The 27975-nt window shown below is 32.5% G+C and overlaps 1 protein-coding gene across 1 annotated transcript; it reads left to right on the forward strand.

Moving 5' to 3' along the window:
• Window positions 1–1569: 1569 nt before the first annotated feature.
• On the forward strand, window positions 1570–27863 carry LOC114334745 (paramyosin). Its single transcript, XM_028284832.2, has 4 exons — window positions 1570–1710; window positions 20853–22597; window positions 25030–25293; window positions 27472–27863. The coding sequence occupies exons 2-4, from the start codon at window positions 20923–20925 to the stop codon at window positions 27765–27767; spliced, it is 2235 nt and encodes a 744-aa protein (XP_028140633.1). The 5' UTR covers window positions 1570–1710; window positions 20853–20922; the 3' UTR covers window positions 27768–27863.
• Window positions 27864–27975: the final 112 nt, after the last annotated feature.

Genomic DNA, 27975 nt, shown 5'->3' on the forward strand with positions numbered 1-27975 from the left:
TTTGGGTACTCGCCGATACAAATATACATTTAATTACCTATAACTCACTTTAGTCAACACTAAAAGGTTTTTCTAGTAAGGAGTTTATTTCATTTCTTACTAGCTTCAATTTTGGTAATAATGACTTTTTTGTTAAAACTTATAGTTTTTGAGTTATTTATCAAAAATCGATTATAAACATGCATTTTAAAAATTAAAATCTTTGATCTTTAATAACTCTACAAGTTTTGACTTATTCTAATAACTATATAACAAATTTACTTAGAATTTGTCCCTCTACCGAAGTATGGGATTAATTTTAAGACAATAATTTTCACCCACGAGAAGGGGTGGCATCCACCCCCAGAGTAAAAGCGCAAGTGGCACCATGTCACCTTTGTTTCTTGAGACATCCTCTAACCACTCACAAATTTTCATGTAAATCGATGAAGGTTCAACGAAATCGGAGGTAATAGATCATATCCACCTTCAGTGACTGCACTAATACAAAATATAATACGAATACAAACCTACATTGTCGCCGAACAATGTAATTAACATTATAGTATATTTTTTATGAAAACAGAAAAGATGTTATATTGATGGTACTTGCAAAATTAGTTAGCTTAAAATAAGGTGATTTCAATTTTTTTTTTTGTGTTGGTCAACTAAAATAGCAATATGTAGGTAGAGGAAACTGCAGTCATGGAATGCATTAAAATGCGTTTTTAAGGGGTTAAATATCAAATATATTTCCAGCTCCTCCTTCCGCTGGGGTAAACCCCCAACTCCCCAGATCCGGCCAGTAGGGGGTCCCCAGATCACGTTTGCCCCGGGCCCCCGAACATCGTACTTACGGCCCTGCTGCGAAGCTCCATTTAAATTTACTAACTGCTGCCTACGAATGGCGCACCAATATGGACTTCTAAATGCCAAAAAAAGATCACCAAAGATAAGCTGAATAAGCTTCAATGACAACCATGATTAATCATAACAGGAGCGATGTGGACTACCCCAACCACCTCCAAGCAGGTCATGCTTGACCTTGCTCCGTTACATATATGGATGGAAAAAAAGCGAAGAGGAAAAAGAGAAGCCAGAAAGGACGACAAAAGGATACCGGGATCAAATCTGAAGAAATAATTAAAAATCACCCAGAGTTGGTGATTTCATTGCGTCCTATACAATGAAAAAGATGAAAAACAACAAAAGGCAACAAACGACAAAGAAAAACATTTCATTGGACTGCATAAGTAGGCAGGCCAATAAAAGAAGAAGAAGATCGTCAGTTATTTAAAGTAAAAATTTAACTACTTGAGAGTCAAAAAGATTATTAGGGAAATATAAGGAATATATTTACTATTAAATTATAATATTATAAGCAAAGACTTACAATTCCCCTATCTATTAAAAAAAATGTATACGAAACATTTTAGCATTTTATTTGAGATAGGTATAAAAATGTTGCTCATATCCATTGCAATGCAAAACTATTGCAAAATACTAAAAAACACTTCTAATTGAATAAAAAGAAGAAGTCGCCATGACAACAATCAATTTGATGACACTAATAAGGTTATTCTTCTTTTCTTTAGAAGAACTTGTAACGTCAATTATTTGGAACATTCATTTAATTTTGTGTCATATTTTGTAACATGCAATGAACAATAAATTTTCCTTTCTTTATATCAATAGATAAGAACATTTAAATGGCTTTTACTTACAATAATGGTAAATATAACATTTTATTATTTTAAATTCAGTTTGTTGCTTTAATCATCGTTTTGAAATATTTGTACACTAATCACAAAAAATCGCATAATTTTTAAAATAGAATAAAAGTTTAAAAGTAACGTTTAATTTTTAGCAGAATGTTATAATACTCGTATATGGTCTCCTTTAGGTATTTATAAGCCCATAACATTTCAAGTTCAAGCGTGTTTTTGCTGAAAAAAAAGTAAACAAAACGTTGATAAGAGAGAACATTTATTTTGGATATTTGTGTTCTAGTCCAAGTAATGAAGCTTAAAATAGGACAAAACCTCGCAATTTTTACAGAATGGATCAATTTGCTTGAAAATTTGAGAATAAGTGGTAGATAGTCCAAGGATCAAAATCTATATCATGCCAAAAGGCGCTTTTACCATGGGGGTGGTTGCCACCCCATCCCGGAGGTGTCAATTTTTAATATATTTTGACCGCAAGAGTTGGTAAAAACATTCATTATAAGCAAAAAACTTTCTATACATTTTTTTTGATACAACTAATAGTTTTCGATTTATTCAATATCGAAAGTGTTAGTTTTATATCGAAAAAATCAATGTTTTTAATTATTTTTCTGCTAATAACTCAAAAAGTTTTCGTTTTATCAAAACAGCTTTACTTAACAAAAATGTACCTTTTTAAAAAATTAACAAAACCGTTTTTTTATTTTCTTTAAGACCAATAGTAATCGAGATTAAGACCAATAGTAACTTCATTATATGTTGGCTCTTCTTCGTCAAATGCTAAATATTGTAGTTTCAAAGTCAAAGGACGGGAAAACTATGCAATTTTCGAGGATAACTTGTTGAAACTAATTTAAAGTATTTAAAAATATGTATCTCCAGAACTAAAAAAAACTCTAGCTAAAAAAATTAAGTGACAAATGAAAAGAATGTCAGTCCCTATTTTTTTTTTCAGCAAAATAGTGGTCGTAAACAACCGCCTAATTACCACTCTAATTAAAATTTTTTATTGACCTGATTCGATTTTCTTGATTTATGTATTGTTAGTAGGTTCTAGAAGTTTGATCGGCTTAGAATGACTAGTTTTTTAAAAAATTGAATCAAAACTAATAACGAGTTTTTGTAGTTTGGTAAAAAATGCTTTTTTCTTCAGAATAGAAAGATTAGCATCAGAGATACGAAAAAATATTTAAATATTAAATTGTAGATAATTTAATTTCCAAAAACTTGGTTTGCAAAAATTTTTTTTGCGGCAAAAATTGAGTGAGCTATTGACAATTAAATCTTGTAATATCATGCAAAAACCCCCTTTACCAACCCTTTCAATGCTACATCTTTTTGTGACTGAGAATTTTAAAAGGATTTAATATTAATAGCCATATAGGTCTTGTGAAAAACTACAAAATTCTTTTTAACGAACTTTCTAAGATAAAAAATAAAAAGTTACGGTTAAAATCAATATATTTTTTTGAAAAAAAAAGGAGAGATCCAATTGGAAGCATAATATTGTAAGTTGGCGGTGTTTTTAGTCATTGGCCTTATTCATTCTTCCTCATTTATGTATTATTAATATATTCTAGAAGTTTGACTGGCTTAGAATGATTAGTTTTTAAAAAACTGAAGTTTAAAGCGAATAACGAATGTTTGCGATTTGGTAAAAAATCCCATTTTCTTCAGAATAGAAAGATTAGCGTCAGAGATACAAAAAAATGTTTAAATATGAAATTGTAGGTAATTTAATTCCCAAGAACTTGCTTTGATAAAATTTGTTCTACGGTAAAAATTGAGTGAATCGTAAATGAGTATACCATCGAATAACATTGATTTTTTTTAGATATAAAACTAACACTTTCGATAACGAATAAATCAAAAATTATTAATTTTATCAAAAAAATGTATAAAACTTTTTTTGCTTAAAATGAATGTTTTTATTAACTCTGGCGGTCAAATATAATAAAAAAAATTCCACCCCCGAGATGGGGTGGCAACCACCCCCATGGTAAAAGCGCCTGTCGACATTATATAGATTTTGATCCATGGACTATCCACTATTTATTCTAAAATTTTTAAGCAAATTGATCCATTCTGTAAACATTGCGAGGTGAAAAGCTTTGGTTCCTGAACTATTCGAGAATTTGATATGTGCAATACGTCTGCTTGATTTCTTAATGCGGACGTGAGATCTTACAAAAAATGAGTAATTTAACGTCAGAACTAGCAGCCTAAATCGTAGCTTTAATTGAAGATGAACGATCGTAGCATGTTTCTGATGATATGGCAATCCACCAATCCAGCGTTTTCAGAGCTTTAAGAAGGTATAGAGAAACGGGAGGTTACACAAGAAGATCAGTTTCATGATGTCCCAGATGCACGAACCCCGCAGATGACCGGTATTTACTTTTGCAGACTTTGCCTACACGTCATGTTACAGCTATAGGCAACAGCGAAATTATCTTTCCACAGTCCGTAATGGTCGAATAAGTGTCAATTCGGTTAGAAACAGATTAAGAGAATTTGGAATCAGAGTCAGAATGCCTGCTATAGTTCAGAGAAATAAGGGGAAAAAATATCCTGTTGGTGACACAACTCCCTCCAGGCCGAAACCAAATTTTTTGAGTACTATAGACATATAGATTAATAACCTATATATTTCCTGTAGCCGATTTTGATGATATACATAGTTATAAACAAATAATGATCAAAAAACGGTAAATTTTCGATTTTTTCGTCTATTACCAAAAAGATAAGTATTTTAAACAAATTTGAAAGTAAGAAACTCATAAATCGTATAAAAAACTTCAATATGGCGTTCGCTGAATATGTCTATCCTTATTGGTTGCTTAGAAAATTGCAAAATAAATCATAAATTTTGAGTTTATATAAATATTCATAACTTATATAAAAATTAACTTAGAACGTTCTTATTACACGGAGTGCTGAGACTTCTGGTGCTTAAATCATACCCCAAATTTCAAAGCAATTGGTCAAATAGTTTAAAAGGTATTTAATTTGATTTTTCCAAATTAATTTTTTTGCAACGCTATAAGTCAGAAAATGATGAAGTTACAGTAAAACTTTGGATAGTTTATGAAAGAAGAAGATTTATACTATTAATTTAATTAAAAAAAATGACAAAAATTAATTCTAAATATTGCAAAATTATTTTGCAAAAACATGTGAATTAAAAAAAAGGGGGCCAACTTCGTCCCTAATTGTCCTAGGACAATTGTTTTTCTTTCTAAATGTGTATAAAAATTCAGTCTTTCCAAATATGAAAAAATAATTTTTCTACTGGTAACGGTTAAAAAGTTATTCTAATTGTTTTTAAGTAAGCAAAAAATCGACGTGTTTTTGCAAAATAATTTTACACTGTTTAAAATTAATATTTGTCATTTTTTTTTAATTAAGTCAATAGTGTAAAAAATGTTCTTCTACAGTAAACTGTCAGAATTCTAACTGTAACCTCATAATTTTCTGACTTTAGTGTTGCAAAAAAATGAATTTGGGATAAACAAATTAAATAACTTTTAAACTATTTGACTAATTGCTTTGAAATTTCTTTTCTAAGTTAATTTTTACATAAGTTATGAATATTTATATAAACTCAAAATTTATTATTTATTTTGCAATTTTCTAAGCAACCAATAAGGATAGACATATTCAGCGAACGCCATATTGAATTTTTTTAGACGATTTATGAGTTTCTTACTCTCAAATTTGTTTAAAATGCTTAACTATTTGGTTATAGACGAAAAAAGCGAAAATTTACCGTTGTTTGATCTTCATTTGTTTATAACTATGTATATCATTAAAATCGGCTGTAGGAAACATAAAGGTTATTAATATAGATGTCCATACTACTCAAAAAAATTTGGTTTCGGCTTGGAGGGGGATGTGTCACGAGAAAAACCTTATTTCTCTGGACTACTACTGCTCCACTGTTAACGAGGGCAAACCGTATGGCATGTTTAAGGTTCGTACGAGAACAGTTCAATTGGGATATTAACAAGTCAGCTAATATTCTTTTTAGTAATGAGTTAAGATTTGCTCTTTGTGGATCCGACAGACAGACGTATGTGCTCAGTATAAAGCAGCCAGAAATTTTTGGAGATAGCTAGATTATGATATGGAGAGCATCTGCTTTGCAGATGACATAATATGATCACTCTGATAGGTGATCGATATATAAGAGAGGTTCATGAAGAAAATGTCGTGCCTTTTGTTCCAATTATTGGAGATATTTTCGTCCTTATGCAAGACAACATTAGCCCGCACGTTGCTAGAATAACAATGCAATATTTTAAAGTGGTTGGTATTCAAGTGTTTGATTGGCCCGGAGGCAGCCCAGACATAAACCCAATTGAGCATATTTGGAACTATCTAGAAAGACGCATAAGAGCCGGTATTGTCGCTCCAGATTACATTGATGAACTGGGAACTGTTTTAATGGAAGAATTAGAAAATTTGGATTTGGAGTACATATGGTCTCTGATAAGCCCTGACCCCTGATAGGCCCCTTCTACAGAGAATGGGGGACGTCATTCAGATCACAGGTGCTAAAAATACCAGATACTGAAATGTTCAATTTGTCCTTGAAATTTTTTATTTTATATATTTTTGTATTTTTCATTTTTTTGCCTGTTCGTTTTTATTTTTCATTTTACTGGAATTAACCACTGTTCAATATTCCTACGTTTCATTCCCTAGCATTTAAAAAAAATAATAGATACTAATCAAAACTTCTAGTCTTAATACATTTATGCCATACTTTTTGTGACTAGTGTATTAAAAATGAGAATTTAATTATTCACTACTTTTTGTCATTGCATATTCCTTTCCTTAAAACTGGAAATACGCCATTACGACTGTTATAATGATAGCCACCCTACCTTCAATACCACCACGAGGACATCACAATGTCCTATTCAGTAGGCTCACGGTATTATAAGGCAGACAATGAAATCAGTGCTACGCTTTAGGAACCTATTTTTACCTCCTGTTTTACTTAAAGTACATGCTTTATTTAGACTGGGGCTGCTTTTTGGATCTTGTGCGTAATATTTTTGTCGGTGCCAGTAATTGAACTCTCAAAGATAGTCAAATACGTTTTAACTACTCATTTACTTGGTTATATGATTTGCCCCAAGCAAATAGCGTAAGATACGATAAAAGGTCGATTTGTACTGATGTCTTTAATGGATAAAAATTATTGGATATATAATTTAGTATATTAACAATTACAAAAAACAAGAGTTGCCTGATGTAAGTTCTAACATAATTATTTAATAATTAAAAAATGACATTTTTTTATAAAAAAAAACTTTTCGACCCGGGCAGATAGTATTTCAGATTTTTTAGATCATTCTAAACAAAAAAGGTCTATAGTATAAGAGCTGGGAGCGGATTTTGTGCGTGATAAGTAATATGGAAAAACTATACGGGGATATGTTTAATTAGCTGTGTACATCACTTTCACCAACGGCCGGAAACCAGAGTTGGGGCCGAGGGTAGTTATAAGGGGTCAAAGTCGCGGATTTTATTATTTTTTTTTATGACGCTCATGATCGAGATAGTGCACCAAAATTTGGGAATAAGTAGGCCATGACGTACCTAAGTTAAATCTCTAGGGGCTCAACGCTGCGTGGCCGACAAAGGGGTGGGGGTAGGGGTGAATATAAAAAATATAAGGGGTTTTTTGCGACGTTCGTGATTGAGATAGTGCACCAAAGTTTGGGTATAAGTAGACCATGACATAATAATTAAAATCCCCAGAGCCGGAAACCAGAGTCGGGAAGGAAGGTAGTTATAAGGGGTCAAATTTCCGTTTTTTATTTTTTTTTTGTGACGCTCATGATCGAGATAGCGCGCCAAAATTTGGGAATAAGTAGGTCATGACGTAACTAAGTAAAATCTCCAGGAGTGGAACGCTGCGTGGCCGACAAAGGGGTGGAGCAGGGGTGAATATAAAAAAATGTAAGGGGTTTTTTGCGACGTTCGTGTTTGAGATAGTACACCAAAATTTGGGAATTAGTAGGCCATGACATAACTAAGTAATATTCCCAGAGGCGAAAACCAGAGTGGCGGACGAGGGTAGTTATAAGGGGTAAAAGTTGCGGTTTTTATTATTTTTTTGTAGCCCTCATGATGGAGATAGTGCACCAAAATTTGGAAGTAAGTAGGTTATGACGTAACTAAGTAAAATCTTCAGGGGCGGAACGCTGCTTGGGGTACAAAGGGGTGGTAGGCAGGGGTGAGTATAAAAATATATGGGGTTTTTTTTGCCGTTCGTGATCGAGATAGTGCACCAAAATTTGGGAATAAGTAGATCATGACATTACTAAGTAAAATCTCCAGGGGCGGAACACTGCGTGGGGGACAAATGTTGTGCCGGGTCACAAAAAAATAATACACACGGCGACTTTGACCCCTTAAAACTACCCTCATCCCCAACTCTGGTTTCCGGCTCTGGGGCTTTTACTTAGCTAAGTCATGGTCTACTTATTTCCAAATTTTGGTGCACTATCTCAATCTCGCACGTCGCAAAAAACCCCTTATATTTTTTATATTCACACCTACCCCCACCCCTTTATCGGCCACGCAGCGTTCCACCCCTGGAGATTGTACTTAGTTACCTCATGACCTACCTACTTATTCCCAAATTTTGCTACACTATCTCGATCATTAGCGTCACAAAAAAAATAATAAATACGGCGATTTTGACCCCTTATAACTACCCTCATGCCCAACTCTGGTTTCCGGCTCTGAGCATTTTACTTAGTTATGTCATGGTCTACTTATTCCCAAATTTTGATGTACTCCCTCAATCACGAACGTCGCAAAAAAACCCCTTATATTTTTTCTATTTACCCCTGCCCCACCCCTTTGTCGGCCACGCAGCGTGCCACCCCTGGAGATTTTACTTAGTTACATCATGACCTACTTATTCCCAAATTTTGGTACACTATCTCGATCATGAGCGTCACAAAAAAAAATAATAAAAACGGCGATTTTGACCCCTTATAACTACCCTCATGCCCAACTCTGGTTTCCGGCTCTGAGCATTTTACTTAGTTATGTCATGGTCTACTTATTCCCAAATTTTGATGTACTCCCTCAATCACGAACGTCGCAAAAAAACCCCTTATATTTTTTCTATTCACCCCTGCCCCACCCCTTTGTCGGCCACGCAGCGTGCCACCCCTGGAGATTTTACTTAGTTACGTCATGACCTACTTATTCCCAAATTTTGGTGCACTCTCTCGATCATGAGCGTCACAAAAAAAATAAAAAAACGGCGACTTTGACCCCTTATAACTACCCTCATCCCCAACTCTGGTTTCCGGCTCTGGGGATTTTACTTAGTAAGGTCACGATCTGCTTATTCCCAAATTTTGGTCCACTATCTCAATCACGAACCTCGCAAAAAACCCCTTATATTTTTTATATTCACCCCCACCCCCACCCCTTTGTCGGCCACGCAGCGTTCCGCCTCTAGAGGTTTTACTTAGTTACGTCATGACCTATTTATTCCCAAATTTTGGTGCACTATCTCGATCATGAGCGTCATAAAAAAAATAATAAAATCCGCGAATTTGACCCCTTATAACTACCCTCGGCCCCAACTCTGGTTTCCGGCCGTTAGTGAAAGTCATGTACACAACTAATTCAACATATCCCCGTATAGTTTTTCCATATTACTTATCACGCACAAAATCCGCTTCTATCTCTCCGACTACTATTGTAATTTTTCTCTAAAATTGATCGTTTTCTAATAGTTATAAACAATTTAAAACTGAAAAAAGAACGAAAGATGACGATTTTCAAGGCTCAAAAACATAAGTATACAATATCATATTTGAAATTACGAAGTACCTAAATTCAAGTTCAAACCTTATTTCATCAGTTATTAATAAGTTTTTTGGACTTGTTTCATTCTGAAACAGTGTTTTTTAGTTGATACTGCACGTCTCCCCATAAGAAACCTTTCTCATTAACAATTAAAAAAAATATGTTATACAGTATGTCCCTGTAAGTTGTATCCATATGGAAAACTTTTTTATTATTAATTTTACGAAAAAAAGTTATTCTTTATAAAAAGCTCTGCATGATCCAAAACCTGAGATTTAACCATCAAATATCAAATTTTTTGAATATTATACGAGGTATGTCAAAAAGTTTGAATTTCACTCAAGAGTAAAGTAGCTTTATTTTTCACAATATTGAAAATTGCTATTATGAAAAGTTGTTTAGAATTAAAAACTGTATTCTAGTATGCAATTACATCCTTCTAATTGAAAAAATTTTTTTTTGAAAAATTATGGATAACTAACATTATTTTCAGTTATTTTAATTCAAATACCTCTTTTATTATTAATTTTACGAAAAAAAGTGATTCTTAATAAAAAGTTCTGCATGGTCGAAAATCTAAAATACAACCATCTTTTGTCAAATTTTATCAATTTTATACGAGGTATGTCAAAAAATATGAATTTCGCTCAAGAGTAAAATACGTTTATTTTTCACAATATCGAAAATTGTTATAATGAAAAGTTATTTAGAATTAAAAACTATGTTTCAGTATGTAATTACATCCTTCTAATTGAAATATTCTGAACTATAAAGGTACTTTACTTTTGATCTAAATTTATTTTTTTGACATACCTCGTATAAAATTGATAAAATTTGATATAAGATGGTTGTATTTTAAGTTTTAGACAATCCAGAACTTTTTATTAAGAATCACTTTTTTTCGTAAAATTAATAATAAAAGAGTTATCAGAATTGAAATAACTGAAAAAAATAATAAGATCCATAATTTCTCAAAAAAATTTTTTTTCAATTAGAAGGATGTAATTGCATATTAGAATATAGTTTTTAATTCCAAACAACTTTTCATAATAGCAATTTCCAATATTACGAAAAATAAAGCTACTTTACTCTTGAGTGAAATTCAAACTTTTTGACATACCTCGTATAATATTCAAAAAATTTGATATTTGATGGTTAAATCTTAGGTTTTGGACCATGCAGAGCTTTTTATAAAGAATAACTTTTTTCGTAAAATTAATAATAAAAAAGTTTTCCATATGGATACAACTTACAGGGACATACTGTAGAATAAAACATGTCTAAAATTCTTATCGAGACCTGATAGAAAAAGGTCGGAACTTGAATTAATGTACTTGATGATTACAAAAATGATATTTTTTGCTTGTGTTTTTGAGCCTTGAAAATTATCATCTTTTGTTCTTTTTTCAGTTTAAAATTGTTTATAACTCGAAAGCGATCAACTTTAGAGAAAAATTACAAAAGACCTTTTTGTTTAGAATGATCCAAAAAATCTAAGTCATATCTGTCTGGGTCATATTTTTTTTAATTTATAAAAAAATGTCATTTTTTAATTAATAATTAATTATAGTTAGAACAAGATAAGATCGGACAACCCTTGTTTTTTGTAATTGTTAACGTGTTAAATTACATATCCAATAATTCTTATCCATTAAACAGATCGGTGCAAATCGACCTTATATCGGATCCTCTACTAAAATATAATATTTAATTTCTTGTTTGGTTTTATTATTGGTCAAATGTCGCTGAAATAGGTATACTCCTTTGGTTTCACACATCTATCATTTTTCATACTATTTTCAGTTCAGCTCTTTTAAGACAGCTTCTTGTTGTCTTTTTCTTGATCTACTCATTTTTCTTTTACCTTTTGGTATTATATTTGTTAGCCGTTTAATCAACCGTAATTATTCACTTCGTTCTAAGTATCCTACATACTTTTGTCATATCGTTTTAATTATTTTTATTGTAGTAGGGAGCCTTGGATGCTAAATTTGCAGTTACTAAATCGTCATGGGGACCTGATGGGTTGTAAAGATTAGGTCGTAAAACCAAAAAAAAAAGTATAGTTTTCCATAACCGGAAAAAATATTTCGAATAAAAATTATTTATTTTTACGTAAGGAATCCAAATTTTCAGTAAAAAATGGGGTTCCTATTTAAGATTTTAAAGTAACCGCACCTACGTGAGAGGTCGTGTGTCATTCGATATATTTTTGAAAAATATTTAACATCTATTTTTCAGTTTTTCGATCTGATATTCATTTCGCGAAATATTCGCTGTGTTTGTATGAACTTTTGTGATTCGCCCATTTCCTTACGCCCCGCTCAAATTGTCAGATTTTTTAATCATACACTGTTCTTCATGTACTTAACTTATATATACATACAAGCTCTACGCTCCCGAGGAAGCTGAAGCTGTTTTCACTTGAAGATCCTTTTTGTGGGGGATCATCCCATTCTGACTTTGGTTTTACAATTGCTGGTGTGACTTCGCTGTTTCCACTACCTTTCTCCATTCTTCTCTCTCTCTGATTTTGCTTCCTATATTTCTAATTTCCGTACTTCTTAAGTCCTGCCTCTGGTTCTTGTACCTGGTGGTATCCATTCGGTTATAACTCTTAACGGACTGTTCTTCTCTCTTCTCATTATGTGTCCATACCATCTAATTCTCTGTGCTTTTGTTGCTCTTACTATGTTCTCTTGACCCATCCATTCTTGTATTTCGTGGTTCATCCATTGCCTTGCATCCTCTTCGTTTTCCCTCTTTGGTCCCAGAATTTTTCTCATAATTTTTCTCTCAACAACTTTCAGCTGCTCTTCTTCTCTTGCTGTTAATGTGAATGTCTCCAAAGCATATAGCACTATTGGTCTTATGGTCGTTTTGTAGATTTTCATTTTTGTATTTCAGCTTATCTTCTTATCTTTGAAAATTTTTTTATTTCTGTAGAATGCTTTGTTTCCTGCTTGAATTCTTCTTTTCATATCTACACTTTCATTTCTTCTGTTGACTAATACTCCCAAATATTTGAATGTTTCAACCTCTTCGAAGCTGTGTGCGTCTATTGTCATTTCTGTCAGTTGCGTCTTCTTTTTTTTACTTACATTCATGTATTTTGTTTTATTTTCATTTATTTCCAGTCCTCTTAGTTTGGATTCGTTTTCTATTTCTTGAAAGGTTTTGTTTAATGCCTTTTTATCTGTTGCTACTATGGTTATATCGTCCGCATATCCAATTATTTGTACTGTATTTTTATTTATAGTTCCTGCGTTTGACAACTTTTTTATTATCTTATCTAATGATAGAATAAATAGTACAGTTGAGAGCGCATCTCCTTGTCTTACTCCATTTTTAATTTTTATTATTTCTGTTCTCTCTCTTCCGGTGTCTATTGTTGCTTGGGAATCTCGCATTGTCATTTCTATCATTCTTATAATTTTATTTGGTATTTTGCTCTCTTGTAAGTCTTGGATCATTTTCTTCTACTTAGTTTGTCAAAAGCCTGTTAAAAGTCTAGAAAAAGTATATGTGCTTCTCCGTCGTACTCGTATGTTTTCTCTATCGCTTGTTTTAGTGTATGGATAGCATCTATCGTGGATCTTCCTTTTCTGAAACCGTACTGGTAGTCTCCTATGCTTTGTTCTGTGTATATTGTTGGTCTGTCTCTAATTATACCAGTCAGTACTTTGTATGTTACATTCAGTAAATTAATTGCTCGGTAGTTTTTACATATCCTGTGGTCTCCTTGTTTTGGGATTGTTACAATAATTCCTTTCTTCTATTCTTCGGGCATTGTTTCCTTATTCCATATATTCTGTATTAGTTCATAAATCTTTCTGTATAGTGCTTCACCCCCGTATTTTATAAGTTCTGCACATATTCCGTCGTCTCCCGCTGTTTTCCCGTTTTTCAGTTTGCCTATTGTATCTTTTATTTCTGTATAGGTAAATTCTTCTTCTTCACCTTGTTCCGGGTTCATTATTGTTTCTTTCTTCTTCTACATCCGTTTCTTGATACATTTCTTCGAAATACTTCTGCCATGTTTCTGCTTCTATGGCTACATTAGCTGTCCGTTTTCTACTACCTAGCTTTAAGTATTGGTACAGTGGTTTTGAATTGTGTCTCTTATTTTCTGTTTCGATCTCGTTCATAATTTCGTCTACTTTTTTATTTTTCTTTGATTTAAACAATTTCTTTGTCTTTTTCCTTTGATCTTGGTATTTTTCTCGTTCCTCTTCTTTACCTGTGCTTAGCCATTTCAATCTTGTTTTATTCTTTTCGTCCACTGCTAGTTTGCACTCTTCGTCAAACCAATTGTTTCTTCTTTCTTTTTGCATTTTTCCAACTACTTTCTCTGCTGCAGTGTTTATTCCTTGTTTGATTTTTGTCCACTGCTCCTCCATCTCTTGTTCCTCCTTGAACTGCATCTCTACATTTACTTCTTTTACAAATCTTCTTTTTACTCCTTTATCTTTCAATTTATCTACGTCCCATCTTCCCTGTGCTTTTCGTCTTTCATTCTTTGTTGTTTTTATTTTACATTTTGCAATCACTAGCATATGGTCCGAATCGATGTTTGCCCCTCTGTGAGATCTCACGTCATTTATCGACTGTTTGTGTGACTTTTTAATAATTACATGGTCTATTTGATTCCCCTCCAGACTGCCTTTTCTCATCCATGTTATCTTGTGTATGTTTTTGTGTTTATATCTCGTGCTACTTATGTCCATGTTTAATGCCGCTGCTAAATTACATAATCTTTCTCCATTATTATTTGTTGTGCTATGTAATGAGTTTTCCCCTGCAACCTCCCTAAAGCATTTTTCTTTACCTATTTGTGCGTTGAAATCGCCTATAATAATTAATATATCTTCTCCCGGGATTTTTTCGGCATTTTCTTCTAGTGTTTCATAGAACTGTTGTTTTATTAAGTCATCACTGTTTTCTGTGGGTGCATAGACATTTATTATGGACAACTTGTTCGGTTTGCTGTTTACTCTTATGTATGATAATCTTTGACTTATGGGTTTAAATTCCATAACTTTATGCCTCATTTCCCCTAACACAATAAAAGCAGTTCCTCCATATCCTTGTTTTTCTTCTCCAGCATACCATACTGTATAATTTTCTTTTTCGATTTTTCCATGTCCCCCCCACCTGGTTTCTTGAATTCCTGCAATATCTATATTGTATTGTTTCAACTGTGTCGCTAGCTCTTCCATTTTTCCTTCTTCTAGCAGTGTCCTGACGTTCCATGTTCCAATTTTTTTTTGTCATTTTTTTAATTCTCTTCCTTTTTTTTTTTATTTTTCTTATTATTTTGAATACACCGTGACTCATTTACCTCTTCGTTTGCATTGTCTGTTTCCTTTTCATCCATCCATTCTCTTTAGTTTTTTGGGACATTTTCAATTTCTATAAGTTTATTTTCTCTTGCATTCCATTTTAGCACTTTATCATTTATTTCTAATTTCTGGTATCTGATTTTTACTTTTGCTCCTTTGCTTCTCTGTTATTTTGCTATGTCTCTCATTTCTTTTTGTATCTTTGCTTCCTTGAACGTCAGCGCTGCATCTATGTATATTTCTCTACAGTCTCTTGTGTATTTGAGTTTACCTTTTTCTTGCAGTATTTTCTGTTTGTCTTCCCAGCTCTTCGTTTCTATTATACATTTCTTGTATCCTATCTTAAACACACTTTTAACTTCTATTTTCAGTTACAGCTCTGTTTCCATCATTTTTTGTATGTTTTCTCTTAGTCTAACTTCATCTTCCAGATCTACCTGAATTCCTGTTATGATTAATTTATTGCGTATTTTTTCTTTATCGATCTTCTCTAATCTATTCTCCATGAGTGTTAACGCTTTTTTGAGTTCTTCGTTTTCTTTCTCCCATTTTTGTTCTTTTTTTTTCTACTTCTCTTTTTAAATTTTCTGTTTCTGCTTTGTTTTGCTTAAGCTTCTGCTTAATATCTTCCAGTTCGTTTTTCATATCCTTGATTTCATCTTTAATCTCTGTTTTGCTTTCCAGGATATCTTCTTTAATTTCTTGCCTCATCTGGCTCAGCAATATCTTAATCTCCTCCATGTCAGTTAATATTGTACTTACTTTTTTTATGCGCGTGTCTTGAGCTTTTTTGCTTTTATGTTGCTCTTCTTTGTCTTCTTCAATCGAGCTGTCGTGCTCCGGTTTGTGTCTTTTTCCTTCTTTTTTATTTTCTTCGTTGTTCATCTATTTGTCTTGTTGTTTGTTTTCTATACTGAAAATCTTTATCAATATAGTGCGAGAAAAATATATTTTTAGTTCACTTAAAGCTTATAATATACACAAAAAATAGGAAAATGTAACCTGTGTCTAATAGTAATTATTATTATTATTATCTTCTTATTTTTAATTACGTTTTGGTAAGGTCTCAGATATTTTGCACACGCCGGCAACGTCGCAGAATATTTGGCCGTACTTCTGTTTGCTAATTCATGTTTGGCTTTCAGTAATTAAATATTCATTAATGTTTAATTATACACGTTTTTGTTATATTCAATGTTTGTTGTATTTGTAACTTAAAAAAATATTGTTCTGTATAATATTATTGCAAATCTCCTCTCTTACGTGCATCAAATTAACAGAAAGATGACTTACAGTTGAAATGTTGAATTCACCACACACTTTGTGAAAATTTCACCAAAAACCAATGTTTACTTCCGTACTAAAACAACTTTTTTCACCAGAGAGCAAATCAACTTGTGTTCACACCAACTTTTAACACACGTTTTACTTAACTTACCTTGTCTTAATCTGACGTTTTCGAGTTTTTCTAAGGACAGATTTTTTACGTACGGCCCCCAACGCACGCCCCTGTATTAACAGTCCATATATTGGACAAGGAAGTAAACGAGAGAGGTCGAAAAATGAACTACACAAAAACTAAATATATGACAAACGTAGAAGAGCACAAAGAAACCATAATAGTAACAAGTACAATAGAGAAAGTCAAAGAGTACATATACCTAGGGCAAATAATGAAACTGAGTAAAGAAAATCAAACAGCAGAGATAAAAAGGAGAATAAGACTTACATGGGTGACATTCGGAAAAATGAGCTATATCCTGAAAAACCAGAATATGCCCAATACCTTCGCACAAAAGTATACAGTATGGTGCAAATGAAAGGAATAAATTCGTTATTTCATAAACCGGCGACATTAACGGAAAATCCGGAAACAGGTCGATTTTTATTTTTAAATTTTGATATTTTGGCATATATGTTATACTAGTGATGTCATCCATCTGAGCGTGATGACGTAATCAATAATTTTTTTTAAATGGGAATAGGGTTCATGTGCAAGCTCATTTAAAAGATTATCCAATTATCTATTCAGTAATATAAACATCAACATAAGTAGTTGTACATGGTGTCCAAAAAAATTTTTAATTAAATTTTATTGACAAAAAAGGAAAATGTATGGAATTTATTTAATTCAAAACCCATTTTACTGTTGCCCAAAAACAAAAGAAAATGTTTGTTTCACAAATAAACATTGCTTTTCGATTAAATTCACTGTTCAAACCAGCTCCCGCCAGCCACCTGCCTCTTGGAAGTTTTAACATTTAACTTAAGAGAAAAGCAATATTTATTTGTGAAATAAACATTTTTTCTGATTTCTGATAGCAGTAAAATGTATTTTAAAATAAATAAATTACATACATTCTTGTTTTTCTCTCAAATAATCAAATTTAATAAAAAAATTTTGGACACCCTGCATAAATAATTATGTAAACATTTATATTACTGAATGGAGAATTGAATATCCTTTCAAATGAGCTAGTACACGACCCCTATTCTCATTTAAAAAAATCATCGATTACGTCATTACGTCCAGACGGATGCCAAAATATCATAATTTAAAAATAAAATTGACTTGTTTCGGGGTTTTTCCTTAAAGTCGCCGGCTTATGAAATAACGAATTTATTCTTTCCATTTGCACCATACTGTACAATCAATGTGTTCTACCAGTACTTACATATGGAGCACCGACATGGACCTTCGCAAAGGAAAATATGAAAAAGATGGCCAAAACTCAAATAGCCCAATAAATGACCGTTTTGGAGTGTAATTTTCAGAGTCATCTCCGAATTGAATCAAAATTTGGATTTAGGTTCTACTTAGCCTCCACTTCAGAAGTTGAATTTGTGCCGTTGGTTGCTTTTACTTGGGGGGTAACAGTCACCTCTTCTCAGGGGTGAAAAACATACGTTCAAGATAAGCCCGGAAATGGAAAAATTGACTGATTATATGCAACTTTCGTTGTGTAGAGTTTTTATGTAAGTCAATACTTTTCAAAAAATCCACGAGGAAAATAAAATTTCTCTAGCTGGCTGTATACCATAAATAGGTATATTTAAAAGACCCTAATAAGGGTTACATCACATAAACAAAACGTTTTCGGATTAAAAAAATCCATCATCAGTATTACGCCCTAAAATGATAAGTATAACCTAATTAATAAAAGACAATGTTGTAAAAGTTTACTAAGGTTAAGAATTGACAGAGGCCATCCTTACAATAGAATGCATGCGTGAGCCATCAAAAAGTTATGGGTAAAAACCTTTTAAAAGTTGCAAGATCTTAAATAATACTACATATTATGATTAAAATAGATGGATGTTGCAAATATTTCTGGATATTACCCAGGGCAACACAGGACATCCACCCACGTGGGTGTGACATGAAAGGGATGAACCTCACATATTGAAAAGTGATTTTTTTACTTTTATTTTTGTTTCTCTTGAGATTTCTTTTCTACTGCTAAATTTTTTAATTCATTGCGTGGTACAGCTGTATCGTTTTACCTATTCTATTGTTAACTTCAGCATCTTGAGTGCCTGCCTGGTCAATTATTACACCTATATAAGAGAAAGTTTTCACTTGTTCAATTTGTGTTCCTTCAATTTCTATTCTTAGCTCTTATCTCTCTTCACCGATCTGTAGTACTTTGGTCTTGCTTTTGTTTATTGTCATTCCATTTTCAAGGAATACTCTGTTCCATATTTCAATGTTGTGTTGTAAATCTTTTTTACTTCTTACACGTAACGTATCGTCTGCAAACACTCCTAATATTTCTACTCTATGTAGATATCTGTGTCCAACATTTAAGTTTTTGCTGTCTATTGTGCATCTTTTAATTATTTGGTACATAAACAATATAAACAGCGTTGGGCTAAGTGTTCCGTCTTGTCTTAGTCCTCCTGTTACTGTAAAAGTGTTTGATCTATTGTTGTTACTAATCACCGAGTTCATATTCTGGCTATATATTTTCTGGGTGATTCGTGTCATTTTAGGTCCTACAACTTTCTCTCTTAGCACTTTCCACACTCTCTGTCTGGGTACTTTGCCGAAGGTCTTTTCTAGGTCTAAGAAGGCTAAGTATACAGGGTGGTGAATCGGAAAACGGGCCATAGGAAACTCAATGTAAAATTCTAAAATGTTGAATTCCTGCTTCCCTAATTATGTTACATCAAAAGTCATGAGAAGTTATTTGTAGAGGATTGAAATCTGTATTAAAAACAGAAGTTACAATTTTTCTACGATTTAAACAGAGTCCAAAATTTTGAAAAATATAATGTATTTACCGCAGTAGGTATGTGTGGGCATGTTAGGTCACACGTTACTATTTAACTGACAGTGAGCACACTATTGACTAAAGAAAATATCTTTATTATTAATACTTTCTCATTAAGTGAGGGTATCTTATCAACTTTATTGCGTTTTAAACAATAAATGATAAAATAATTAAAAAAACTGACAGTTCAAATTGTTAATATAATAACTTCGTTGTCACCAAATGCAACCTTATACACATTATTGCACTGTGTGTTGTCTCACTTTGGCGTATTACTCTGAAAATTGTATTATATTTTTACAAAATTTTACATAATTATTGTTCGTAGAACAAAATTAACAGTTGTTTTCAATACAGATTTTAAGTCTCTACAAATAGTTTCTTATGACTTTTGATGTAAAATAATTAGGGAAGCAGGAATTCAACAGTTTAGAATTTTACATTGAGTTTCCTATGGCCCGTTTTTCAATTCACCACCCGGTATGTTCTTTTTCTCTTGAAGCGTTTTTTCGCTTATTTGTTTTAGCGTGAATATATGATCATGTATGCTCCTTCCGCTTCTGAAACCGCTTTGTGACTCGTCTAGTGTATCTTCCGCGATTATTCTTATTCGTTAATCTATAATTTTTTCTAATATTTTCATTGATATACATAGCAGCGTCAATCCTCTGTAGTTATTACATTTTCTTTTGTCACCTTTCTGTATGGGAAGTATCAATTCGGCTTTTCAATCTTCTGGTAATATTTCTTCTTTCCAAACTTTACCCATTATTTCTAGTAGTATTTCAGTACCTTGTTGTCCCATGTTTTTTACTATTTCCACCGTTACTTTGTCAATTCCCGGAGTTTATCCATATTTTAGTTGTCTTATGGCTTCTTGTAGTTCGTCTAATGTTATTGGTTCTTCTACATTTTCTTCAGGTGTTTCTTCTGGTTCAGTACTGGTTTCTGTATGGTTTTCCTGGTTCAATAGTTCTTCAAAATGTTCTTTCCATCTATTCATTATTTGATTTGGTCCTGCTTATAAATTTCCATTTTTACTTTTAATATTGTGTATTTTTTGTTTGTTCCCTGTTCTTAATGCTTTTAGTGTTCTATAGAAAAGCTTTTGATTACTTTTACTATCTTGTTCCATTTTATCGCCAAATTTTGTCCATGTTTCCTTCTTAGATGAAGTTACTAGTAGCTTTACTTTTCTTCTTTCATTTTTGTAAATGTTGTAGTATTGGTTTGTTTTGTTTTGTAGATATTGTTTCCATGCTATTTTCTTAACTTTTACTTGTGTTTTTATTTGTTCTGTCCACCAGGCTGTCTGTTTTTTCGTGGGATTTGTTTTACTTATTCCACCTACTTCTTTAGCTATGTCTAGTAATATGTGTTTAAACCAATTCCACGCTTGGTTTATATTCTCTTCGCCCGTTTCTATTGTATTATTGAGTTTTTCGTTTTCTTTCTATTCATATTATCTTGCTGTTTCTTTATTTCTGAGTTTATGTGCATTAATTTTCTCAACCTTTATCATTTTTTCATTATCTGATCGATTATTTTGTATGTATATTGTTTTCTCTCTTATCTTCGCAACAACCATGTAGTGATCACTATACCTGCATCCATGTAATATACCAGTATTGATCGCAAAATTGTCGTTTTACCTATTAATATTATACCTTATTAAATTGCAGATTTAAGATTTTCAAATCCAGATCCATGCTGCAAAATCTATCCTATAGATCTATCAAATATTAGAAAAGTATGCAAAATCAAAACCAGTTTTTAGAGTCTATGCTTGTTCGACTTCTTGATGAGGCTAAAAAATTATCGAACGATAAAGACCCTCCTGTTAGTCCAGAAGAAGAACGCTCGAATAAAACACTCAAAAAGGAAATAGAAAAATTAATAATTGAAAACAAAAAAATTCAAAAATTAAGAAGTAAACATGTAAGAATTAAAGAAGATCGGACTCAGAAAAAAGCTAAGTGTCTATCAATATTAGAGAATAATGTGTCAGAAATAGAAGACCTATCAAAGCAGGTTGAATCACTTTCCCTGAAAAAACAAAAGTATAGAGAAGAAATAGCGAAATTGCGAAATACTTTAACAAAGAAAGATGAAATTATTAAAAACCTAAAAGCAACTAAACATACAAGTGATATAAATTCTGGAACAAGAGACTGCCCACATGATAATATCGATTTACGAGACCAACTGGACAGATGTAAAAAGCAATACTGCAAGAAGGAAAAATCATACATCAAACAAATCGAGGACTACAAACAAGAATCGCAAAAATTTAAACAGCTATATGAAAACCTTAAATCCGAAAAAGGGTTAGACCAACTTGACCAGAAGTGTTTCCACCGATCAGATGAACCGGCTGAGTTACATAAACTTACCCAAAAACTTAAGAGTTTGGAAAAAGAATTAGAAGCATCTACATTAGAACTTGCTGAATACGAGGAAGAAAATAAATGTTATTGCCAAAAAATTGAAACGTTATTAAAAACTATAAAATGCTTACAAGAAGCAAAGCTAAGGTCTGAGCAGGATAGTGCGGAATACTGTGAACGTGTGAGCAGATTAAGAACAGAATTTCAAAAAATATGTGAAGAGAAGAACAAAGATATACAAGAACTAAATAAAAAATTGCAGGTTATGAAAAATCATGAAAAAGAGATTATAGATCTAATGGCACATAAAGATGATGAAATAAAATTGCTTAAAGAAAGAATAGTTCAACTCGATAGTGATAATAAAAAATATCTAGTAATGGAAAGTAAATATAAGGAGTGCCAAAAAGAATACGAAACTTTTATTAATCATTTAAACGCCTCGCAAAAGCTTTTGACAGAAACGTATTCCAAACTTGATTCCTGCGACAAAATAATCAATGATCTTAAAAGCAGGAATAGTGCTTTGGAAGAAAAAATAAGTGAATTGCAATTTTCGCTTGATGAAAAAGTGAATGGTATCGCTACGTGGGAAATTAAGATAAACGAATTACAATGCGCGAATCTGAAACTGAACAAAGAATTAAAAACTAAAGAATCTGCTATAAGAAGTCTCGAAAGTTGTCTTCAAAGGAGTAATCGAATTTTAGAGAACTGTGAAAAAGAAATGAACATGGTTGAAGAGCGCAATCAGATATTTACGAACGAAATGTGTGAATTAAAATCTAGACTTGAAGCAGACTTACTACAAAATCAGTACTCACCTGTACAATGTAAAGATATAGATAGAGACAACGATAAAAATTATTCGGATGACAATAGCGATACGGAGATAACAAATTTAAAAAATAAATATGACGATTTATTAACAACAGCTGCAGCAAGGGAAAATGATATCGAATATATTAAGTCACAAATAGTCAAGTGTTTTGGTAAAGAAGTTTGTCAGTACACTCCATCCTCTGGTAATGAACAATCTGGTAAATATACTTTTTATTATTTCTTATTTTATTTATGTTAATAATTTAAAACCAGCCATATAGTGCTGGTTAGATAAGATAATATTACGCTTTTTACTTACGATTATAAAATTCACAAGGAAACATTTTTCTGTATCTGGCTATACACCATTTATTACAAAAAATGTATTGAACATTACTTGATAAAAGGTATACCTATATTTATTAAAAAACGCTCAAAGAGGTACATCTAAATGACAAAACATTTTCGATCTATGTAGATCATCATCAGTGCTTCTACAGTCTAATCACATGCTGAACCACCAAAAATACATAGGTAAAAACCCTTTAAATGTTTTAAGAATATGTTAGTGTAACATTATTATTAATAAATCCAAGTGATGGATAAAATTCTTATGGATATGGCCTTTGGCATGTTTGAATGTCCACAAGAAACGTGGGTTTCTTGTTTGAAGTATAATCCTAATGAAGTATGTTATAAAAAAAGGTATTTTTAAATTAGGAGTTTTTGGCATATACAGGTACTTACTATTCTAGTGACGTCATCCATGTGATGACGTAATCGATGATTTTTTTAAATGAGAATAGGTGGTAGTGTGCTAGCTCATTTCAAAGGTTATTCAATTCTCTATTCAGTTATATCAACATTAACATAAATATTTATACAGGGTGTCCAAAAATATTTTTTTGATTAAATTAATTGACACAAAAAGAAGAATGTGTGCATTTTATTTGATTCAAAATACATTTTACTCCTATCAGAAAACAAGAGAAAAATATTTAATTGGCAAATAAACAAATGCTTTCGCTTAAAATCAATGTTCAAGCTGCCACCCACCTGCCGCCTGGCAGTTTGAATATTTAATTTAAGCGAAAAGCAATGCTTATATGTCAAATAAACATTTTTCTGTTTTCTGGTAGTTCTGTTTTTCCTGATAGTGGTAAGATATATTTTGAATTAAATAAATTACATACATTCTTTTTTTTTTTGGTAAATTAATTTTATTCAAAAAATTTTTTGGACACTGTATAAATAAATATATTATTGTTTATATTACTGAATAGAGAATTGAATAACCTTTCAAATAAGCTCGCACACGACCTCGATTCTCATTTAAAAAATCATCGATTACGTCATCACGCCCAGATGGATGACGTCACTAATATGATATATATACCAAAAATCATAATTAGAAAAATCGACCTCTGTCGGGATTTATTTCCAAAATCGCCTATTCACGAAAAAATTAATTGATTCCAATCTTTACGTGCTCACTGTATAGTCGCAATGCACCGGTAAAACGGCTTTGCTTTTCAATATATACCAGGGATCTCATCTAACTGACAATAAAGACGAATATCAGGCTGAGGACTGATTGTGAATAGTGCGTGGAATAGGCTCTATCGGATACACTACCCTGCCAGGTACGTTAGTCGTCTACACACAATTCCTAGTTCCAAGGAACTCGAAACCATTTTCATTATATTACCCATATTCGTCCGTCTAAAAATCTAAGGATTGATCCCACCGTAAACCGATAACTTTGTCTTTTTGATATTGAAAGAGAGTCCATACTTCCTACTACACCTTACTACTCATGAGTCTTTGCAGGTCTTGTAAACTATCGGCTATTATTACTGTATCATCTGCATATCTGATGTTGTTAACTAAGACTCCATTTGCTCTTATGCCGACTGTTTCAATCGGCTGAAACTGATTTGGCGCAATTGGTTCTTCACATTTTCGGTAAATTATTTTGTGGATGATTTTTTAAAACAGCTTTAGCAAATGGCTAATTAGGCTTATGATCCTATAGTCTTCACAAACTTTTGATCCTGGTTTTTTGACCAACGGTACGAACTCATATTTGAGCCACTCTGCTGGTATTTTTCCTGCCTTGTATATGTCATTAAATATTTCAGCTATTATCTGTGTTTGTTCTGCATCTAATAGCTTCAGCAGTTCTGCAGGAATTTTATCAAGTCTACTTTCCATCCTTCATTTGTCTGATGGCTGTCGTTAATTCTTCTGATAAGATTTCGGAAATTGAATTCTCTTCAATGGTGGGTTTTTGTCCTGTTCCTGTCCTTGTCTGTGGACTAGTCTTTGCAAACTATCTTCATCTTGGAATTTTAAGATGAGTGTCATCAAACTACTCCCGAAATCCCTAGGAATGTAGGTAAAATTGTGGGTTAAATCTTACCCTTCCCTGAAGGTGAAAGTAGAGGAGTCAAAATACTGTGAGGAAGTATTTCTCTTTCCACATAAATGGATGTGTTTTTTTTTGTAAAATATCGCGGATATGATAACTGTTCTCTTTGGTTTTCTTTTGGTCATCCTTTATAAAGAAATGTTGTAGCTGAGCTTTGAATATTTCTATTAATATAATAATAAAAATAATAATACTTTTGATATTTTATTATATTTCTAGAAATAGGTAATATGCATTTTAACAGAACTGGTCAACTAGGAAAAAGCTTATCACATGGCAATGAAAACCAGTTTCTGAAACGACCAGAAAGTAGATGGGGTAGCAGAATGGAATATCAAAAATGTAAGCCAAGAAGTAGATCTCCAAAGATGACGTTATATTTTGTAAGAGCACAATCTTGTCCAGGAAAAAAGGTGACCCATATATTAAGAGTAAGATCCTTTAGTGCTCCAAGCTTTTGCAGGAATTGGGATGCAAGTACTGGTTAGTATGTCTTACAGTTAGTAATACCTGAAAAACTAGTATAATTTAACAATTTTTAACAAATATTATACCAAAGTATAAAATATAAGTACTGCGGAAGACAATCAGGAATCAGCTCAGAGTCATAACAGCTTCCTTGTTGTTATTTATCAATAACAATGGGGTTGTTGCATTTCTCTTCATCTTTTTTTCTCATTATCCAGTTGTCACATCCATAAGTTTCTATGGGTCAAATATTAATGTACTGAAGATAGACATTTTGATTCTTTTTCTACTAATTTCGATATCATCAATCTTTCATTAGCATAGTATGTACTACTCCCACAGGCAATACGTGAGTTAATTTCGCTACTTACAGAATTATTTTAATCGATTGTTAGTCAGATCTACAGATTACATATAGGCAGGTGTGGTGTATTCCAATAGTTTCTCACTAATGTAAATCAACGTCAGGATTTTATAACAATTCTTCCTTCTAATCCAATCCACTAATGGATGTTCATGGATGTTCGCGATCACGTTTGACCATTTTTCTCTATCCCTTGCAGTATGTATTAGGTCTCCTATGTTTTTTAGTCCTGTCCATTTTTTGATATTACGGAGCCATGGCATTTTCTTCCTGCCCACTCCCCTTCTTCCTTCGATATTTCCTTCAATTAAGGTTTGCAGAAACTGATATCTTTCGTTTCTAATTAGGTGCCCTAAGTATTTCGTTTTTCTCTGTTTAATTGTGCGTAGCAGTTGTCGTTCTCTACCAATTCTTCTCAGGATTTCTTCATTTGTTTTTCGTGCTGTCCAGGGAATTTTAAGGATTCATCGATGAATCCACATCTCAAATTCCTCTAGCTTATTCATTGTGTTTATTTTTAAAGTCCATCCTTCCATGCCATATAGGAGCACCGACCATATATAGTATTTCGTAAATCTTAATTTTAGGTTTAGGTCAAAGTTAGTTCGTAAAGAAGTTTCTGAATTTCATGAATGCATCACTTCTGGCCCTTTCTATCCGACATTTAATTTCCATATCCGACATACATTCCTCACATAGCCAGATTCCCAGGTACTTAAATTTTCTTACGCGCTCTACATCTTGGTTGTTATATGCTAGTCTTGCATTTTGATATTCACATAATTGACGGCTGATTATAAGGAACTTCGTCTTTTTTATGTTGATGCTAAGTCCCATGTTGATGCTAAGTCCCATGTTCTCGCTATGTTCTCCAATTTTATTAGGAAAGTTTTGGAGGTCTTCTATATTGTCTGCTAGCTATTAAGACCGAATCATCCGCATATCGTATATTATTGACCCAGGTACCATTTACTTTGATGCCGCTTTCGTATTCCTCAAGAGCTTCCTGGAAGATACTTTCTGAATATAGATTGAGCAGTAGTGGGGAGAGAATGTATCCCTGTCTTACACCTCTAAGAATTTTTTGAGCTTGCGTTGTTTTATTATCCACCTTGATGACAGCTGTTTGATTCCAGTAAAGAGCTTCTATGCAGCGAATGTCTTTTTGATCTATGTCGAGTTGTTTTACTATATGTACGAGTTTATGATTTACTCGATGGAAGGCTTTTTCATAATCTATAAAGCACATCATTACATCTTTCCTTTAATCGTAGCAGTTCTGAGCTAGCACTTGGGTTGCAACTAGTGCTTCCCTGGTACCCAGGCCTTTTCGAAATCCAAATTGTGAGCAACCAATAACCTTATCGCATTTTCTGAAGATTCTGTAGTGAAGGACTTTAAGGAATATTTTTAAAGAATGGCTCATCAGACTTATCAGTCGTTGGTCTTGACAGTTTGTTGCGTTGTTCTTTTTTGGCAAAGGGATAAAAGTAGATACAAGCCATTGGGCAGGGAATTTTCCTTTTTTATAGATTTGGTTGAAAAATCTTTGAAGTATCGTAATTCCCTCTTCATCTAACAATCCGAGTAACTTAACAGGAATTTGATCAGGTCCAATTGCTTTCCCGTCTTTAGAGGTATTTATTGCTCTAGTAATTTCTTCAATTGTGATCTCAGAACCAGATAGGTTGTTAATATCTATCAATTTTTCCTAAACGACTTCTATCTCAGGCCTCTCTTCTGCAAAGAGATTTTTGATGTATTCTTCCCATATGAGTTTCCTCTCTTATAACAATTATCTACAATAAATAATTATCTTTTGATTCTAGTAACAGAAGCTGCTATGGATATTTTAAATCCTTTCTCGATAAGCGGAGGTAAATCAGCTGATGAATACTCAGAAGCAGGTAGTTTATCAAAACATGTCAGAGGTCTAACTCACAAAAGACAACAAAATGATATCAGAAGTGTGAAAAGCGATAGTAGTTTAGAAGATAATCTTATTAAACCTTGTGAAGCTGCTTCTAGTAGTACTTCAACTAGAAGCCCGTGCACATGTATGTCTGTAATATCAAGAAGATATAGTCAAGATAGGCCTAGCAGAAAACATTGTGGGTGTCGGTGACACATGTTATAAAAAATTGTATGAGTTTGTGATGTTAATTTGTAACTTTGTAGGACTTTTATCAAATTATATTATAATGCTCTTCTTCAAGAATAATGTTTTTTTTAGCTAATATTTTATAGGAAAGAATAATGATAAAAATAAAATACATATAATAATTGTAGAATAAATAAATATGATATAATATTCCCTGAGTGATTCCAAGACA

This window comes from Diabrotica virgifera, chromosome 1 (genome assembly GCF_917563875.1).
Source record: "Diabrotica virgifera virgifera chromosome 1, PGI_DIABVI_V3a".
Lineage (NCBI taxonomy): Eukaryota > Metazoa > Arthropoda > Insecta > Coleoptera > Chrysomelidae > Diabrotica > Diabrotica virgifera.